Source organism: Haplochromis burtoni, unplaced genomic scaffold, assembly GCF_018398535.1.
Source record: "Haplochromis burtoni strain Fernald_Lab_line unplaced genomic scaffold, NCSU_Asbu1 Contig_32, whole genome shotgun sequence".
In the NCBI taxonomy this organism is placed as follows: Eukaryota; Metazoa; Chordata; class Actinopteri; order Cichliformes; family Cichlidae; genus Haplochromis; species Haplochromis burtoni.
In genome coordinates this window covers 220,322-240,474 of record NW_024582393.1, presented here as the reverse complement: position 1 = coordinate 240,474, position 20,153 = coordinate 220,322, and the positions used below count along the sequence as shown (strand labels likewise).

At 39.7% G+C, this 20,153-nt stretch overlaps 1 protein-coding gene and 1 long non-coding RNA gene across 6 annotated transcripts in view; one reads left to right on the top strand and one right to left on the bottom strand.

Annotated features, from left to right (window-relative positions):
- LOC106633117 overlaps positions 1-20,153 on the bottom strand; it is a 54,943-nt gene that overhangs the window by 12,883 nt on the left and 21,907 nt on the right. The window contains exon 3 of the long non-coding RNA XR_006054242.1: positions 17,235-17,348. This is a non-coding gene — a long non-coding RNA (uncharacterized LOC106633117). The remainder of the gene's footprint in view (positions 1-17,234; positions 17,349-20,153) is intronic.
- Positions 1-20,153, top strand: part of cpne5b (copine Vb) — a 124,484-nt gene that overhangs the window by 101,392 nt on the left and 2,939 nt on the right. For all 5 annotated transcript variants that reach the window (XM_005918515.3, XM_042219364.1, XM_005918516.3 and 2 more), the window contains 9 exons: positions 3,295-3,336; positions 3,612-3,687; positions 5,479-5,532; positions 6,808-6,869; positions 9,942-9,988; positions 11,422-11,603; positions 11,768-11,895; positions 13,080-13,182; positions 19,550-19,607. In XM_005918515.3, coding sequence (XP_005918577.1) covers positions 3,295-3,336; positions 3,612-3,687; positions 5,479-5,532; positions 6,808-6,869; positions 9,942-9,988; positions 11,422-11,603; positions 11,768-11,895; positions 13,080-13,182; positions 19,550-19,607 — 752 coding nt within the window. The remainder of the gene's footprint in view (positions 1-3,294; positions 3,337-3,611; positions 3,688-5,478; positions 5,533-6,807; positions 6,870-9,941; positions 9,989-11,421; positions 11,604-11,767; positions 11,896-13,079; positions 13,183-19,549; positions 19,608-20,153) is intronic.

Sequence of the window (20,153 nt, the reverse complement as noted above, 5' to 3'; positions counted from 1 at the left end):
ATTTCAAACACCAAAAGAGTCATTTCTTCCTCATTAACATCCTAGCCTGGGTGACTCAAACATCATCTATTTTTATTCCTGGCAAAAGATCAGACAGATCTGTGTAATTGGAGCTGAGGAATTGTTCGGTATCAAACGCGGTCTCCCTTTTTGTCACTCAATTATATAGGCCCCCATTACTGAAAATGAGTCGTGTTCATTAAAGATGCCTCAGAATAGTAGCCAAAGATATCACTGGCAGATTAGTTTTGGAGTGTATATTGTTCTCAAGGTTCAATTGAGCCACTCGAGGATCCGGGCCGCCCGTGTGCTTTGATACGGCTGTAAGATTACAGAGATTTAAATTAAAGTTGTGTCAAATGTTAGAAGCAGGTCTGATGTGGTCCTTTATTGGAGTAGCATGACATACACTTAAGCACTTGTTACTCAATTTGCTCCTGTATATAGACTGGTGAGAGGATTACGTAGTTTTTTTCCTCTGCCCATTATTTCTATTTCCCTCCCTCGAGGAGAAGCACCATGTTCCTACCATCGAAGATGACAAGCACATTTTGAAGATTACCTCAAAAGAACAAACTGTCACCACAGAGCGACAGGGGCCATGTGGCTGGGAAGGTGGCTGGGCTCATATCTGGCATCTTTCAGTTATGCAGTGACAAGAAAGAAATCTATGATCTACTGGTTGCTTATATTTTCTTTGGATCTGGATGGTGTCAGTACTTGTGTAACTCGAAGTCGGGGAGGGAGGGGAGGTATGGGGGTTAGATCAATGTGACTCCGAAATGAAAGAGCCGAGAAAAGTTTTCGCTTCTCTGCTGGGACATTGTTTCTGCTGCATTTGTGTAAAATGTCATCAGTTTGCAAATGGCAATTTTTTTGAAGGGAGCTCTTTATACGAGTTGACGTTTTCTCTTGCAACATGCAGCCAGCAGCTCAGCCTTGTTCTAATGTTAGCGAGTATCCCTGTTAGAGAACCGAGTGACGTCTGTTTTAACTGATTTCGGGGCTCCCTGAGCACGGTGTCAAAATATTTTCTCCTGGTAAAGTGTAGCTGTTGTTCGTGTCCTTAAAAATAACCTTTGATAAAACTGTTGGCGGAGACTTGGGTTTATTTTTTTACACAGAACAGAAGCTTCACATATGCACTGCAGTGTATTTATTTTAATCTCTTTTGTCCTCAGAAATAACTTTTCCGTTAATATCTGCTTTAAAAATCCACTTTTAAGACATTGCAGAATTGTTGTAAAGATGCCGTTTGGATTCTGTAGTTGTAACAACCAACTGACAAAACAATCCACTGCATTCACATTGAAGGACGTCAAAAATCTGCCATTTAGTGAGGAAGCCACCAGCATCACAGTGGTACACACATAATATTTCTTTGGCTTGGTTCTCATTTCAAAAGTTTGACCTATCAGGACATTAAAAAAACATTCTGATCCTCAGCAAGTCTTAAAATTGGGTAAATGTGACCTCTGATGAAAAATAAAACATTGCGTGTTACACTGTCTGATTATTTATTTAACAAAAAACAAAATGCAGAAGCAGCATAAGTACCCCATAACTGCTTCCATAGGAATTCAGAGGGCGAATAGCAGCCTGATAATCAAATGCATGTGATTAACTGATCATCAGGGTGCGAGCACCTCTGTAAAAGCAGAGGTTTGTTCAGTTTGCAGGTCTGGGGCATTCGAGTGTGTCAGCAATGATCTTAGAGCGGTAATTGTTGCTGCACATCAATCTGGGAACTGTTAGAAGGCCATTTCCAAACAATTTGAAGTCCATCATTCTACAGTGAGAAACACTATTCACAAGTGGAAAACATTCAATCTTCCCAGTCACCAATTTTGCCAGGAGAGGACGTACCAGAAATTTCACCCCAAGGTCAGACTGTACGATGTTCAGAATTACAAAAAACTCCAGAGCTACACCTCTGCAGTCTGCAGGCCTCAGTTAGCATGTTAAATGTTTAAGTGAATGACTGTAGAAGTAGAAAAAGTGTGAACAAGTACGACTTGTTTAGAAGTGTTGTCATATCTGTGTTGTATCGGAACAAACCAATAGACTTCTTCAACACTGTCATTGAATCATGGGTAGACTTCAATGCTTCTGCATTTTGGCTTAGTTTTTGTTAAATAATTGCGCAGTGTGATATGTGTTGTGTTCTTGTTCATCTTTGGTTGTATTTACCATATTTTAGGACCTGGTAAGGACTAGATAATGTTTTTATTTTGTCTTAATATGAAAAACTTTCTTTTTACAACCACTTTAAATAATAATTTAAGTTTTTTGTACTATAAGAAGGCACTAAGAAACCATAAGACACCACTTAGAAACTGCTAATAAACCTGTTCATGCCACTGCATGAACAGGTTTATTAGCAGCAAGGTCATAATTAATATCCCTTTTGGGAGCTTGCTGTTTTCCACTTTCACTCACTGCTTGTTTAGGCAGACTGAAAATAACTTAATTAGGTCTGTGGAAAGGATTGTGGTTTTGCTTAGTTTATTCCTCTTTCACACACCTCACTACTCAAGAGCACCCCGTACATTTCAGCGTGATTCTAAGAGGTCCTGAGCAACTATCCATGTGTAACAACGAAGGAGCGCGACTCTTCCCACTCCTTCAAACGGTCACTTCTTCGCACTTTGACACAAACCTTTAACCTCACACGATCAGCCATCATATGAGCAGGCTTTCTTCTCAAGTTCTGGGGTTGGTTTGATGGAAATTAATGGTTACCAAGGAGCTCTATAACAACTGTCTAAACGTTAAAACAATGTTCACCAAAGTGAAGAAGCAAAGCAAAAGCAAATCTCTACTTACTACCTTGTTTTATTGCATTGAACATAAAGAAGCACCCTCATGCTCACCTGTAGTCTTTCCATTTCTAAAAACCTTTTCCCTAAAGCTGCGTACACAGTTAAGTGACTTGCTTGCTTTGAAGCTGAAAGCCGGTCGCTTGTAGACAGTCCAGGCTCAGGTTGTCCAGGTTATCCTCTAGCATATTTATCACCTGGACAAATGTCAGTCAGTGATATTTTTCACTCCTGTTGATGGTCGCTTCAGTCGCTCGACAGGAAGCCCATTTCACATCAACAACGGCTATAAAGTTGCCAAATTCACTTTCTATTGTGACCAGCTGACACATCACTGCAAATTGCTTCCAGTGTGTACACAGCTTAAGTATCGTTTGCTAAATATTGAATCCACATCTTGTCCAAAAAAGTTTTTAATCACAGCTAACATTATTATGGGTCGTGTTTGTGTGTATGTTCTGTTTGGTTTCCCCAGAACAATCAAAGTGGAGGTGTATGACTGGGATAGGGATGGAAGGTGAGTATATTAACCAAGAAATTACATGACTAGTCAGAATCTGAGAAATCTTTAATGTACAGTTACTGTTTAAGACCATATTTAATTATATGTAACTCACTCTAACGTGCTCTACAATAATCTCAAAAGGCCAAGAACTCAAGGTTCAAACTTTACTTGAGAATGTTATAATTTCCTGTCACGAAGTTCCAGCTTATCCCAACCCTCTCCGCTGTTATTTGTAATAGAAATGCTTCTAGTTACTGATGCTTCTCCCCCTTTATTTCTTATCCCAGCCACGATTTCATTGGGGATTTTACCACCAGCTACCGAGAGCTAGCTCGAGGGCAGAGCCAGTTCAATGTGTATGAGGTAATTCCAGCATTCTCACCATTCACGTGCGTGTCTAGAGGCTTCTGAAGTCTAGAAACCCTCTACATGTGGGATCCTGGATCCCATTTTTGACAGGACTGACATTGCTGTCTTTGACATCATTGCATTGTTTTCTATTACATTAAAAAAAAACCTCCATTTCATTTGATAGTCTCTACTCCTGCAACGCAAAAATCCATAATGAAGACACACTGAAAAAGTTATTCCATACTTTTTTCTTATAAAACAGTATTTGAGCATGTCTGCCCACCTCCTCCTTTCAGTAATACATCAAATTAATGGTTTCTTCTGCTGATGTTCTTTTAAACCCAAGATTTATTTTGCTGCTATAATCACCTGGATGCTGACACACATAAAAATACAGCTATTAGCAGCAGCACGAAACAGGATTAATAGGGGAACAATCCAGGGATTTAGAATGATCAGAGCTATTTCTCAGTGCTTCTCAGGGGACAGCTTACCATGTCTCTTCTCTTAATAGCATACAATTTGGCTCTGTATGCAAATTACAAACACATCTCATTTAAATATCTCATTCTGGGGATCTGCTTTTGCCAAAATGACATAGGTGTATCCCATGTTTACATAAAAATCCCACTTTATTTTGGGCAGAATAGAATGCATTGCATTAATCTAAGAGGCAATGCCTTTATGCTAATATTCAAGATTAGAATCTAATATTAAATATTTAGGCGACCATCTTTAATGAACCACAACTATCTTTTGAGGGGGGCAGTTGAAAGCTAATATCTTAGCAAAGAAGACATGTCAATACCTTTACGCCTCTGTGATTCGGTGGCCTTCAGCAAAGGATGAATACCTGTCTTTTAGATGTCAGCTCCATTATACGCTACTGTTGATTCCTCTCTGCCTCCCGGGGAGACTGAAAGGCCCTTTAGTTTTTGCATCAGCAGATTGTTCAGTGTGTCAGACAAATTGCCATCCCTCCACGTTAAATTAGGGGCTGTCACTTCCATGCCTAGCAGCCATAGAGAATTGAGGTAATGAGCTGAGACGTCTTTGGTCTTCAGATTGACAATTCCGTCTTGTTTTGGAGCCGTTAGAATACCAGTAAAGCAAATGTACACCTCGCACCTTGAGCCCGTCTCATCCCATCGAGTCATTGCAACCCGAGATTCATGTTTGAATTTCCAGTCTCCAGTAATGTCGCTGACGTGCATCCATTTCTAGTTTTTCTAATCTTCCCTTGCAGGAGCGGCGCTTTCTTATAATACCCATCTATTATTTCATAAACACGCGCCCTTTCTCACCTCACTGGTTTCCTTGTTGCTCCTCCATCAGTCATATAGACACACTCACTGTTCCATCCTGCCTCCACGCTGCATACATCTGTGTGATGGCACGCGGTCTCTGTGTGCCACCCACACGCATGCCTTCATTACATTTGTTGCCTCCAATTAGGGTGGAATTATATCATCAAACCAAAGGGTGTGTATGTGTGTAAAAGGAAACATTGCTTTAGAGTGTGTAAAAATACATCTGGCCCAGTGATGTAGTATTTATTTATTTATTTTGGTGAATGTAAAGGTTTGGTATGAAAGAGGCCGCTTTACAGTTTGCATAAAATGTTTGCAGCTAATAAGCACAGCCCAGAATCTGGTTCTGGTTTAAAGGCATTTTGTGTTACTGACTCTGGTAAGCTAGTGGGAGTAATAAATGTATAAATACTTTTCATATAAAGTATTTCTATGCTCAGCACATGATGGACTGGATTTTGGATTTCCTTTTCCTTTCCTTGTTTCTTTGTAGGTGATTAACACCAAAAAGAAAATGAAGAAAAAGAAATATGTCAACTCTGGAACAGTGAGTACAGTTTCAACACTAATCAGGGCTGACAGACTGCCGCTTTTCTGTTTCACACCTACTTTTCTTCTGTTAATGATTCCCTCTTTAATTTTCATGCAAGTGTTGTGGAAGACTTTGGAAGGTGTGCTTTCTATATCTGGACAACAGCATGAAGCACTGTACATGTTCTCTTTAATTGTCCACAGACCTGTTAATTAAACATGACGCACGATTGAGGCTACGTCTACACTAATACACCGGGTAATTTGAAAACGGCGTTTTTGTCTAAAAACGTTGTTTTCAAGCGTTTCTGACTAGTTGTTCACCCACACTGAAATGATCGAAAACGCTACGTTCCTGTAGTGCACATGGGTGAAAACGTAAGATGATTTGACTGCCTCTTTTCTGTCTGCTGTTTATTTACTTTCTGGCTCTTTGACGTTGTGACAAAATGTCAAGGATAAGCACAGAGTTTTTTAAATGGACTAACAATGAGGTGGAGTTGTTGCTGCGAGTAACACAAAAGTACAAAGTTGCAAAAGCGATTGAGATTTAAAGAATTTGAAGAAAAGCTATCTGTAGAATGTACAGACTGATATAAATCTTTAATAGGGCTGGCAAAATTGAGAGCAAACAAAACAACTGCTGTGTAATGCCCTCCGTAATCTTAGTTTAATTGGTCACATGACTGCAACACATGACTAAAATACATCATCGTTTTCAAAAAGGCTCCGGGTTCGCTGTCCACACTGCGACGCGAAAACGCCGTTTTCAAATGTATCCGTTTTCAAAACGCGGTGTTTTCCTTGACCGAAAACGCCGTCTCAGTGTGGACGGGAGGCCAAAACGGAGAGAAAAAGATGCATTTTAAAACAAAAACGTATTAGTGTGGGCATGGCCTGAGTATATGGTACTTTAGGTAATTATGTTAAAAGAGAAATTTTACAATAAAAATGTATATGAGTGGGACAAAAGAAGGCTGACAGAACCTTAAAGACATGTGTTGAGTAGCCACCACCAGCAGCCATTTGTGACATTTGTGATTTCCACAGAGCTTACCTAGCAGCGTGGCTGTGAACACGTAATGCGTACAAATTTATCTCATTTTCTCTTCAAACGTCTCCTCCGGCAATGCAAATGAGTCTTTCATCAGAAAGCGGCCGGCTCACATCTTTTACCAGAGAGAGCATAAAGTGCTCAACTAAGACATGATGTGGAGTTTATTTTGGATTAAGGGGAAAACATCAATACCTCTGCATTTAATCAAGTGTCTATTCTTGTCTTTAATTTCAGGTGACCCTGCTTTCCTTCTCAGTGGAGTCGGAGTTCACCTTCTTAGATTACATTAAAGGAGGGTGAGTGGGAACGACCACCTTCAAACTGAAAGAAACCATGAAATTGCCTTTTACTTGTATTGCCTTACTATGACTAAAAGCCTGTCATAAATAACGCCTCTGTCGAAGCATAAATCAAGGGAAGGAACATTTATAACTAATGCAGAAATACTTGGGTGGTTTCATCTTTGCACTTAATGATGCAGAGTGAGGTCACCGTTAAATATTTGTTGATTTCCCAGAAGTTGAAAGCTCAGCATCATATTTATTAAACCATGCTTGAAACACGAGCCTCTTGGCACATTTGTAGGACACTGAATAATATCAACATGTTCCTTTCCGATATTTGCTTGTCTTCCAGCTCTGATTATTCTCCAAGAACTCTGTAGAAAAATATCTGGCACTTTAATGTTCAAACAATAATTTGAGCCTTTGTTAACATACCAAAAACCGTCTGTGTGGTCTTCATTAAAAATGTTATTAAAATACTTTCCTAACTTTCATGCAGAGGGATCAAAAGTCCAATGTTCCACTGCAACTTTGTTAAACTGACTAATAAGTTCATAGCTGGAGTTATCTGGGGCATTCAAACTCCAAATGTATATTTAATGAGTTCTAAAAGATAAACGGTACAGTACCAGCCCTCCAACTTCAGTTAAGCTTTAACACCGGAGGCTGACGTGTGAATATCAACTCTTTCTCAGGTGAAGTGTGTCTTTCAGGCGGACTGGGCTGTGCTTTGATCTCAAATGTCCCACAACAGCAGGGCAGCTGTCAGAGTTTTTATGTGCTGTGGCAGAGCTGACAAGTGTGACACATTTCGCTGACAGTTCCTGGCGTTGGCTGATTTATGATACAATAACCTTAAAGTTTAGTGGCCTCTCTTCAGAAATATCATCCTCATCAGTCTGGCCCCTAACATTACTGTGGTGCTTACTGAAAGACATCTGAGAGCTGGTTCTTGCAAATGTGAAGGCTCTTTTGAAAATGGATGTAAGTTTGTGAAAGTGTGCCACTTAAGCTGTCCAAACCCTTTGTAACCACAAAACAGGAGAAACACCTCCATCACTGCCATCGTTTCTGCTCCAGCTGTTAAAGCACTTTTCTGTAATATTTAGCTTTACAGCTTTCATCGGGATAAAAGTTGAAGTATGCCTGCTTTTACATCTCATTTTAAAGCCACTGTAATCATAAAAGAGCAAGAACAATCTGACTATTCAAACAGCTTTAAAGCTTTCCACGTCAGTGTAGATCTCTTTCAAACTCAGCAGCACAGAGACCGTAAAGAGGTTAAAGACTGAGAGGACATATGAGGAAAATCGTTCAAACATACCTTTTTACCAATCACAAATTTGAAATAGGATGTGTAACAATTGTATTGTTGTGAATTAACATAAATGCAACACAAACTGTTCCCAGCGACCTGTAGGGCGAGAACAGAAGAACGTGCATAATCGATGCAGCTTGCAGAAACATACTGTGTATTTTTTTGTTCTAAATAATTATCAGTAAGTAGAGGAATATTTTAACTAGCAGCTTGCAAAATGCAGTAGTGTTGTAGTTGTGTTATTAATTGAAACTTCAGACATGCCGTGTGTGACAAATGTATTAGACCACCCCACAATGTAAGATGTAAGCCTGCGGTCCCCGACCCCCTGGCCACGGGCTGGTACCGGTCCGTGAGTCGTTTGGTACCGGGCCGCGAGAGTTGAGGCTCGGGTGTGAACTGTATGGTATTCAGGGATTTTATCGTTTTTTATCGTTATTTTTTTATCGTTTTTATCACTAACTCGGTTTCCCTGGGTCCATGTAATGAATAAATCTTTTTTTTTTTGGTATCGGTACTGGTTTTATTTTGTTGTATTTATCCGCAACACCTTAAATGCCGGTCCATGAATATATTGTCGGACATGAACTGGTCTGTGGAGCAAAAAAGGTTGGGGACCGCTGGTGTAAGCCACACCTGCTTTTTGACAGCACTTAAGGATTTATCCATCAGCGTTACCAACTCTATAATCAAAATGTTTTTAATGCTAAAATATAATTATTGTTGTTGTGAATTTCCTACTGTTTTACTGAAAAGCTGGAAAAAATAGTGAAGCACATTATAATTTCTTGATGAAGATAATTACAGTCATTTACTTGAATTCCTGGACAGATAAAATGAGTTTTAGTGGGCAGACAAATCCAGTGTGCAAGCTCAAAGTTTGGTATAAAAATGTAAATTCGCTTTGTTATTTGCCTAAAAAATAACAAAATAATTTTTTTGTTTTAACCAAAATTTTTGACAGATTAAAAAAATACTTGCGTGTTCTTACTTTCATGAGAGGTGATCAAACAAATTAATGTAAATGAACATAAAAAGTAAATCTCACGCTGAAGAGCTCTGACTTTCCTGCTGTAGATGTACAATTTGCAAACCTGCCCTCCCAGACACTAATTATTTCCAAAATGTCCTAATGAATGAATAAAATGAAGTTTAATTAATGCTAAGGTGAGCAGGGTCAGGCTGTGGCATATTCTGCGTCCCTACCTAAAGCTGAAAGGTTAATGTGAATCCTTAAGTCATTCGTTTTTATTATCATTCTTTTGCTGTTCTCTCTGGTGACTTTCATAGATAATGAGAGGCTGTCGTGTGAGCCCCCGAAGGCCTCGTCTCATTGTTGTAAATTAGAAAGAAGAGGGGAGTGCTTCATCAGCAGGGAAAATTGGATTATGATTTACTCTTAAGTGCTCCATCAGTGTAATTGCTTGTTACCATGCTCCATCTCTCAGAAGCTCCTCGGCACCTCCGGCTTTTCTCGTGGAGGTGAAAGTCAGATAAACAAGATAAAAGAGTGTAATCACTTAAATGTTGTTTGACAACTGGCCGTACTTTGTATATTGATGCAATTGGTATTGACAGTGAGGCCGATCGATATCGTCATATGAAAAGATCGCCATGCCGTATGTGATCTCCCTCGTGTCTCTTGGGGTCGTGTGTGGTCGTTGGTATGAGCATGGAAATTTAATGAGCTCTGGCATGTTTTTATTGTTGGCTGCTGTCTTTTGTTGATTTTTTTTCCGATGTCCTCCCCTCCTTACCCCTTCTAGGACTCAGATCAATTTCACTGTGGCCATTGATTTCACAGCATCTAACGGTGAGTGATACTAACAGCAAAGTGTGTATGGAGAAGGGGGATCGGGGATAAAAATATTTAGCATTGCTCCAAAAGCGTGGCACGTCCAAATTCACAGTGACACAAACCATCACTGCAGGCATGCACGTTGTACACATAGTGTCTCTAACAGCCGATGCCCTGGAAAGTTCTTTCTATATGTTTTTTGGGAGCTTAAAGGGTAATTAGAGCAGGCGTCTAAGTTTTAAAAAGCAAATAGCACCACACTTAACTGTCATTACAATACTTATTCCAGTAATTATGACTGAATGCAGTACTGCAAAAGATTTATCTACAAGTCCTAGCTGTCAGCATGAATCACAGTTATTAGGGGGAAATATAAGTTTCCCTCTTTCCTTTTTTTTGATTTATCACAAACACGCCCCTAGAAGAAAACTTATTTCCTCCCTCAACTTATACCAGCCTGTTTAGTAAAGCTAGTGCTTTTAGAAGAACTGAGCAAAGATTTATGAGCTGCATCAAGCAAAACTCAGATTTTACATAGTATAATGTATTTCTATGCATGTTTTCATATGTTTCTATAAATCCCTATACCTATTTACCATTTTCCTAGCAGACTATAAAGAAAGGAGGGTTTGCTCAAGACTTTTGCACAGTACTCTATCTGTGAGTCCATATTTGAAACCACCTTCGAAGGGTTGTGAGCCACAGATGGTGTTTTCAATCAACTTGTGGCTCCAGAGTATCTGGTTAAATCTCTAGCAATAGTGTCAGATACTTATGTCAGTTCTGCTTTTGTCAACCTCCATCCCACTTTAAAGACCTGCTGCATCAAAAATATGTTGTTGTTTTTTTACAGTAAATCTGCCACCGTTTCCTGTGAAGGCTGGATGTTAGAATGGAAAGCTTAGCAGCTAATAAGAAGGGTGGAATATAGCAGACAATCATTTCTGTGCTGCTTCGAGATTTGCAGTTGTGGTGTTAGTCCAGGTGATATGCAATTTGTTGTTATACCCCGGGCCCTGATAAAGTCACTTGACCAGGAAAGCAGCAGGATTTGCGCTGTCAGATAGGAAGTAATAAAACTGGTGAGCACATATCACCAGCAACCTCACTGAGGGCAATGACAGCAACATTTTCTAAACACATCCAAAATATCCCAGCTGGGCAGTTAATACTGAATGACTTTATGATGTGCCGTTACAGCGGGGCTGTTTAAGAAGGTCACAGTTGTTGATAAGCTTACAGTTTGTTACAACGACTAACAGGGGTGAACATCACAGCTCAGGCTCACTGCAGTTATGTTAATGTGATCAGTGACCGCAGCTAATTGCTATTTTTAAATGTCAGAAAAAGTCCCACCCAAAAGCAGAACCTTCGATCGATTGCACCTGAAATATGACTTTGTTGCTTGTGCATCAAGATGAGCTTATGATTGATTTATTTGTCAACAGGTAACCCCTCCCAGTCCACTTCACTGCACTACATGAATCCCTACCAGCTAAATGCTTACGCCATGGCCTTGAAGGCTGTTGGGGAGATCATTCAAGACTACGACAGTGACAAGATGTTCCCGGCTTTAGGCTTTGGTGCCAAACTGCCGCCCGATTGGCGGGTGTCACATGAGTTCCCACTGGTATATGTCCCCCACCTCATATTACCTTTGACTGAGTTTAGCTGATTTTAAATGTTTAGCTGAATAATTTATCACTTTGACAGTAACTACAGTAAATATTGTTTAGGTTTATTTGACTTTAAGAATCTTGAACTGGATCTTGTTTCTATTTTTATCCTTTTCAGAATGGAAACATTGAAAATCCATACTGCAATGGTATTGAAGGCATCTTAGAGGCATACCATCAGAGTCTAAAGACAGTGCAGCTGTATGGGCCGACAAACTTTGCTCCTGTGGTGAACCACGTTGCCAGGTGAGAGATCCATCCAAGCTGGTGAACTCTAACAGATGCTATTTAAATACTTTTTGGGACTTTCCACATAAGTTAAAATGATTTTACATGCAAATTCAAAAAACCGTTTTGGATTCTTTATTTATATTTCCCCCTTTCTTTTCTTCTTCATCTTCTTCTTCTTCTTTTTTAGCAGCAGTCATTTTTGTTTTATCCCTGTGGATTTTCCTCTTGTGGCAACTGTTTATGCTTGTCTCTCTGTTATTATGATTTATACATTATTTATATCCAAATGCTAAAAACACAATAATATTAAAAAAAAAACTCTGCAGCTCAGAAAGATTATCTCAGAAACGTATTTTTTAAAACAATTTATATGCAAAGAGACCGGCAGCCTGCGTTATAGTCTGCTCGGTGTCTCAGATAGAATCAGCTGTTGTGGGAATTTATTGGCATAAATAGTGAGATTATCTTTTCTTTATAACATTGGAGTTAAAAAAAACTCAACTTTAACATTTTTGACTTCTTGGCTTTAACTTATCTGACCTCTCTGCTTCACAACAAACAGCATGTGATGTGCTTCAGAATGAATTTTAATTGGCTCACAGCAATCAAAAAGCAGTCACACATATAGCCAGTGAAATAAACGACCAACAATCTAAGTCAGTACTTTGCCACTGTAGTTACACAGCCGTGGTGTGACGGGATTCGGTCAGTGTCATTTTTTGCCCTCACTGGCACATTTGTTGAGCCAAATCCAAACAGCTCTCCATCTGATTATGACGACGCTCTAATTAAAAATGTAATTCTGATAAAAAGGTATCTCACTTTTTTAAGCTGTGGCTTTCGGCCAGTCGGTATTTAGCATTTGAATAAGTCAGCTGATTTATAAAGAGATTTATTTTAACAAAGAAATGAATCAAACGGTGAAAGAAGGCTTTGTTTTAAATCTGCTTGATCTAATTAATCGCTCTCTTCTCATGGGGTGTTTTATTGCGTGTGAGCTGAAGTACAGCAATGACAAAGAACATTTTTTATTGAATTTGCATGTAGTGAGAGTGCTCGATAAGGCGTGCACTGTCATCCGTTTGTTTTCCACATCGATGTTTTGATCAATTCATTAATAAGTCTTGAAGTCAGATTTGTTTCTGTATTAAAACGATAACACGGCATCGTGTAATGATGGCTTCTATCTGTGTATGCAGATACGCAGCGGCGGTGCAGGACGGCTCTCAGTACTTTGTGCTCCTCATCATCACAGACGGCGTCATTTCAGACATGGCCCAGACCAAAGAGGCCATTGTAAATGTAAGAATGGGAAAGTGGGAGAGCATTTCCTGTTCTACAAAAAAAAGGCTAGATACACCCAACTTGTTTTGGCGTTAATGAGGACACTTTTGAACTCAATGATGCTGTGTAGCGTAGGCTAAAGGCCATTATTTAAATAATAAATTGTAATTTAAGAATATAAAAGTGTTTCCTGGAGATACAAAAATCTCAACAGTCTTATTGCTGTGCCCAACTACAAACAGAAGCTGATTAAACTTTGTTCCCTTTACTCTACTCTCTCCCATTCATATTTCAACATGCTCAGTATTTCCTTTGCTTAGAGGGGACTATGTGCACTTGTTTCACTTCGGCAAAGAATGACAGCATTCACTGTTTTCTGCTGTCAGTAACAACGCTAGCACCAGTTCTTCTCTCCTCTGCTCCCTGTTTCACCATATCTGTATGCATATGTGTGGGCAGAGGGGAACATGGAGTAGAGCAGAGCAGACAGATGTAGTGGAGATTAAAAAAAATAGTTGAATTGCCAGCAGCTCATTGCTGTCGGTGCTGATAGAAGCGAGGCTAGTGCTGAGCTGAGAACTAGCAGCTCCTGCTGATAACATTACAGCTGCACCTTCTAACAAGCAAAGACAGAAGGGCTTTGACTGATTCACGGTGCCAGAGACGAAATTCACCTATACGCACCACAAGAGGTTACTTTGTTTGTCTTCATACAATCTTGTAGCAGTAAGGAGCGCAATCAAACTCATTTTTCATCAATATGGAGCAACAAAACTGGTGTAGTGTAAAATGAAGTGCAGCAATAAATGTTGTTTTTAGTTGATTTTAGGGATGATTATGCGGTTAAGTGTGCACTGATTGCATGACAAACTCAAGGTTACAGCAAGAGGGCCAGGCAGCCTGTTTCACTGTTTCTAAGCTACAATGAGCTAATCAACTGTTGGCGCTAACTTTTCATGAGGTATCAAGTAAAAGTCTACTGATTGAGAAAATTACATATAGCTCTGTTGCTCAGTACGTCCTCAAATGTCTTATTTAGTCTGACCTGCTGACTGACAATCAATGGACGTGTTAGCTGCAGCTATTCAGCTGCTCTTGGAAATAAAAATTGTTATGTCTCCGATCAGCTCTAGCATGCCCTAAAACTTCTCTGTGGTTTTCTCTTCAGTCCATAGAACAGCACTGTGGTTTAATAATGGCCGCTGCAGTACGCAGAGAAAAAGGACTGGAATCATGGCTTCGAGCAAGCCGCATGTTTAGAACTGTAATTACACGTTTAGAAACTTTCTCATCAATGATACATAGACCATTAAATTACCTCAAGGTATTCCCTTTCTACCAGTGGACTATTAATAAATACGAGATGTGAAAAGATGAAGGGCATCTGGCGTAAAAAATTTGCTAAATCAAATATGCGGAGCTCCCCGCTGTGGCGACCCCCTGTGAATAAGACAGCAGCTGAAAGTTTGGCTTATTTATACTGCCTCAGTAAATAAAGCAGCACAGCATTGTGTATTATTCCTCAGAGCTTCCCCCCCAAACTTGTCCTCACACCTTTCTTTCCCCAGCCTAAAACAGTAGGTAGCTGCTGTTCTCCCCTTTTCCTTTTCCTCCGTCTCTTCCCCTTTTCTTCCACTCCTCCTCAGCCTGCCACAGGCACAGAACACCCAGCAGACTGGATTTAAAGGGAATTTGCGACTGTTAGTCAAAACATTAGAACAGCCACACCTTCCTTTTAAGATCTTGCCTGCTGCTCTATCGCACTGCCTCCACCTCTTCTGATCTACTGATGCTTGCTGCTTCCACTGCTTGCCTTTTTACCCTCCACGGATCCCGGGCGAGGGAGGACACATGTGCTGAGGTTATATAAGCCTTTCTCATACATATTCACACTTGAAGAAAGATCTAAGAAACAGAGTGAGAGGAAGTGAGTGCCTGAGTTTATATTTGTACACATGTACGACAACTGGAGAGCGGTGTTTGCGGTATGTCTGGTTAACATGTGGACATGTGGCTTATCATGCGGGTTTATCAGTCACAACTGATTCTGCTGCATTAGAGAAATCCACCTGTCAATCACTCAGCAGCCCCCTCCTCTGCTCGGGTTGCTCTGCTGCCTCATTTTCTTTACCTCTGTGGAATCATGAGTCTCCCTCGCTCACACACACAAAGACCTGCTGTCTCGCTCCATCTTTTTCCCACTCAGAGATCTACACCTCTTTGTCTTCATCTGCACCCTCCATACTTCTGTCACCACATTCAGACTATAAAAAAAATCCTCTGCTGCCTTTGATTTCCTTCCTTTCTCATCTTCTTCTTGTTATCTGTCTGTGCTTTGTGCTCTGTCTCTTTATCGGTGCAGGGACCCAACAAAAGCACTTCACTTCACAACCATTTAACCTCCATTTTTTTTGCACTGTTTAGATGTTGATACGAAATCAAGTTTATGGTGCAGAGAAATGAGCCCTGTTGAAAGAAAACTGAAGTTATGTGGATGCAGCTGCAGTTTTTTAAGTTAATTATCCTCCTGAAATGGAAGGACATAATTTGAGTTTCAGAAGTAGCGGCTGCTGGATCTCTGTAGAAAGCACAGCTAGTAAGGGAAACACAGCTCATTGCTTTTCAATGATTGTTAAAAGATTCAAATTCCTGTGGTAACAGTTCGTGTATATGACACGACCTTTTCAGTTTGCGTCTGTCATGACCGGCATAATAAAGTCGAGCATATAATACACGACACCTGGGAACATATTTATCACTCAGTTTTTATTTTTGAACAAATGGGCGTTTGTTTTCTGACAGACTCACAAAAAAGAGCTTTTATGTATTCAAATAAATAATCATTAAGGAAAATGAGCATGATGTAAACTGAATGTATACCAATGAAGTAAATTTCATTAGATTTTTGCAGGTAAGTCAAATGGTTAAAAAACAGCATTTTGATGCATATAGTAGCTACTCTGACTTTATCAGCTGTATTCAGCTACATCCTTTATCTCATGTAGGTTTTTCATACTTGCATCCTGGAAGTGAAAGCACAGAGTTTAAGGTTTTCATCAACTGTCTTCGTCAGTCTTTGTATGTTTATGTGATATCGCATATTACAATCCTAAAGTATATGTATATGTTTTAAAAAACATTTATTATAAATCCCAGTTCTTTTTATTTTTTCATCCATGCAAATGCAATGTTAAATTCTCTATTTACGTCTATTTGTGTTTCACGGTCACCAAAATTTGCATCCAAGTGTAATTTTCTTCATGTCACTGCTGAATATGAAGAATCTGAAAAAGCACCATAGGCCAGGATAGTAGTAATAATAGGAAACAATATACAGCTAGTGGCTAGAGAGAGGGACAAAAATGAACTATAGGGCTGACCTGAATGTTTTGTGAGAGGAGTAACCTTCCCCGTAATGTACATATGTTTGTCACACAGGCACTGTCATGTTAGTGATCACTGTGATGCTGTTGCTTGGCTGAGAAAACTGTATTCAATATAAAAAACATTTTGTGGGTAAAATCTGATTACATTCAGCCACATTCTTCTTAATGCAGTCAATACTAGTCTGTCAAGATGTGAATGATAGTGGGCTGCTTTGTTTAATAACTGGCTGAACACAGAATACACTCTGACAGTTCAAAGGTAAGGTCTGCACTCACTGATAATTGTGTTATTTTTAAAAGTCTTCGATCCTAAATTTTCCTCTGAGCTGACATCTGAGGCAGCCAATGTCAGACAGTCTAGCAACATAGCTGACCATGTGTGAATGAAATGGTTATTACTCTAAACATAAATCCATAAAGCCCCTTAAGCTCATATGTGTAATTGCAATAACACAAACACTCATCAAAGCATGCACATGCCTGGCATTTGAATTTAAGAAGCACAAACAAAGTGAAGTTGCAAGTTTTGACTGACACTTTGTTTTGTTGTCTCATTAGACTGGATCTCTGCTGCAAAACAGGGTGACAGGAGGACTGCAAAAGTGGGGCATGGTGGATTGCCAGGTTATTTTTAGTGGCATTTGATGTTGAGATGTGTGTGTCTCTGGCTGCGCATACACTTACGGATATCTGCGAGTATGAGTGGGAGGACAGGCACTGACAGGAGTCGCGTTGAACACTGATAATCGCGTTGATGTGATGTGGCTGAGGTACTGAGGACACAAACTGCTCTCATCCCTGTGGGAAAAAAAGAGGTTGCCTGATTTGCCACAGTGCATTTGTCTTGTGCCAGCAAGTTTAACCCTGGTGATGTGACTGCTTTGTAAAAAATATGTGAGTCTAGGAAACCTAATTAGATGTAACAGGAGATTTTGCATTGAGCTTTCATGGTGTCATTTATGCGGAAAGGCCACTTCTAGACATAAATGAATAAAGTACAATGCTTAGAATATTAATTTATGTCTAATATTTATTTCTACAAATACAGTTATACAACATTTCACTTTTCGTGGTTGCAAACTCCACAAAGATTGACTCCTAAGCTAGTTGGGAGAAAACATGCTGTTCAGATGAGCACTGAATAACCTTTCCCCTTTAGCAGATATCCTGATTGTGAAAATGGCATTCTAACATACAAACATCTAATATACAAATATTTGTTTGTATCACCAGAAGTTTACAAGTTGTTGCTTATATAATAAAGTATGGGGCAGCATGGTGGGGAAGCGGTTAGCACTGTTGTCTAACAGTAAGAAGTTAGCCGGGGTTAGGTTAATTGGTTACGTTAATTAGGCAGCCGCCATGTCCAAGATGTTCCCCACCTCTCTTCCCATGGCAGCTGGGATAGGCTCACTCCCTCTGCCACCCTAAATGTTCTCTTTGTTACACTTGTACACTTTCATGGTACTGTGCAGATAGCTGTGTTTCCAGACTGACTCCATTGAGATTCGGGCTCTGGGAGGTTCATGCCGTTATTTGTGGAAACTTGTATGCGTGTTGTCATGCAGTGGAATAAATTTGTGACCAATAGGATGGTTCCCTAGTGATGCTGCATAATGGCTGGAAGACAATGTAATGTGTCATGATAGAGTGATCCAGTGGTTAAGTGGTAAGAACCGTCACTTCAAAGCAATGAGGTTCTGGGTTAAACTTTTATGGGTGGATTTTCTATCTGGGCCTCCCTCCGGGTACTTTGGTGTCCTAATTAGTCTAAAGACATGCAATTTATTGATGATTGTAAATTGCCCACAGGGTTGTGGTCAATAAAGTGCATAGATAAAGTGATGCATGAGTCATTAAATGTGGCTAGACTATGAAAGTACTCTATAAATGCCAGTTTATTTCCAAGTGCCTTTTGGTTGCACGCTGCACATGTTTATATCTCAGCTGGATGAAGTTTGTTTTTACTTTTCATTCTTTCTTTTCATCTACCTAAGTGAAAAATACCAGCAAATCTAATGAATGCAGGACAGCCCCGCATGTTCCACTTGTAGCTTGTGCAATTATGTGCACATTAATTGTTGACTAGATATATACACCCACAGAAGCTCTCTCACACAGACTGGTAAATTACAGCACAGTGAGAAATAATTTAGGAAATGTAGCAGCACCATATTATTTGCTGTTGTGTTCATTTATTTTCCATCTAAGGTTTGTGCCGATCTCTTCCACAGTATCAAGACTAACTGCACTCGACATGAGTCCCCAGTGTGGCCTGGGAGTGGCTGGGTGGGTGAATGAGGATGGTTGCCCTAGTGACTGAGTTGGCACCTCCTCCCTCTCCCTCTTCTCCTGGTTCATAAATGCGACCATCCAGCTGTTTTCCCTTTAGTCTCAGCCAGCTTCGTAGTTTCACACTTCTGTTCGGCATTCATCCAGGCGGCAAATTCCGACATAAACGTCTACAAATATTTGTGTGAAAATAAAAAATCTGCCACTTTTAGCTATTAAAACAGCATGAGATACCAGTGTGGCATTTCAGATGACACTACTAGTGTTTTCAGTGAGTTAATCTCCATTCCTCAGTCTGACAATCAGCATTTAATGGTCCGTTGCTGAGTGAAGCCTCTACATAACAGCTGGTGTCATTCAAATGACAGAAAATTGGATTCTGAAATATCAGAAATCTGGGATAAGTTTAGGAAAAAGTATAGATATTTTGCATTGGCATCTTGTTTCATTAGCTTTTCTGACTGAGCTCTTGCTTCTTTCTCCCCCTTTTATGTTTTCTCTGAAAGTCTGTTCTTACCCAAAGGTCATTTAGCTAGTTAAAGGTTGATATAGACCTTTTCTGCTGCTGCAGTCTGCTGCATGTAAAAGAGCGTGTAACTAGTACAATGTCATTATGTCACTGTAATAGGCACAAGAGGTTAGTGGTAATGGTGACAAGCTATGTGAGCTAGAAAAAATTGAGTCGTTTCATTTCTATTTCTCTGCAGGGTGCCAAGCTTCCTATGTCAATCATCATAGTCGGAGTGGGTCAGGCTGAGTTTGACGGTACGTTAGCTTTAAATTTTTACCTTTAGAATGATTGTAATTGTAAAGACCTGGTTTATTAAGGAGGTAAAGCGTTTATGTGCGTGTCAAAATAAACGTGTGATGAAAATTATTATTATTATTAAATTACATCATGCATTATCTTCTGGAGTAATGAAAGAACTGATATAGCTGTGAGACAGCCTCTATCAGCCAATCAAATCAGCCAACCAGTGTATCAGTCATTCTCCACGAATAATTGACAATTTAATTCAACTCGCAGTCTGTTATAATAAGAGCTGGTTCTAACCTCACTGGCACTAATTCTGAGAAATACCAGAGAGAAAATTACTGTACAAACTCATTTGTCTCAGTAGAGAAAGGAATGAGGAGGTGGATGCAGGCATAATTGTAGAAGAAATGGCTGGGGTTAATTGCTGGGTTTGCAGTATTTAGTGCTGATGATTCTAAATTGCACAGTTTATATTAAAGGACTTATTAGTTGATTAGACATGCAAAAAAGAACAATTATAGCTTTTACTAGTGCTAAAAGATCATATTTAAATT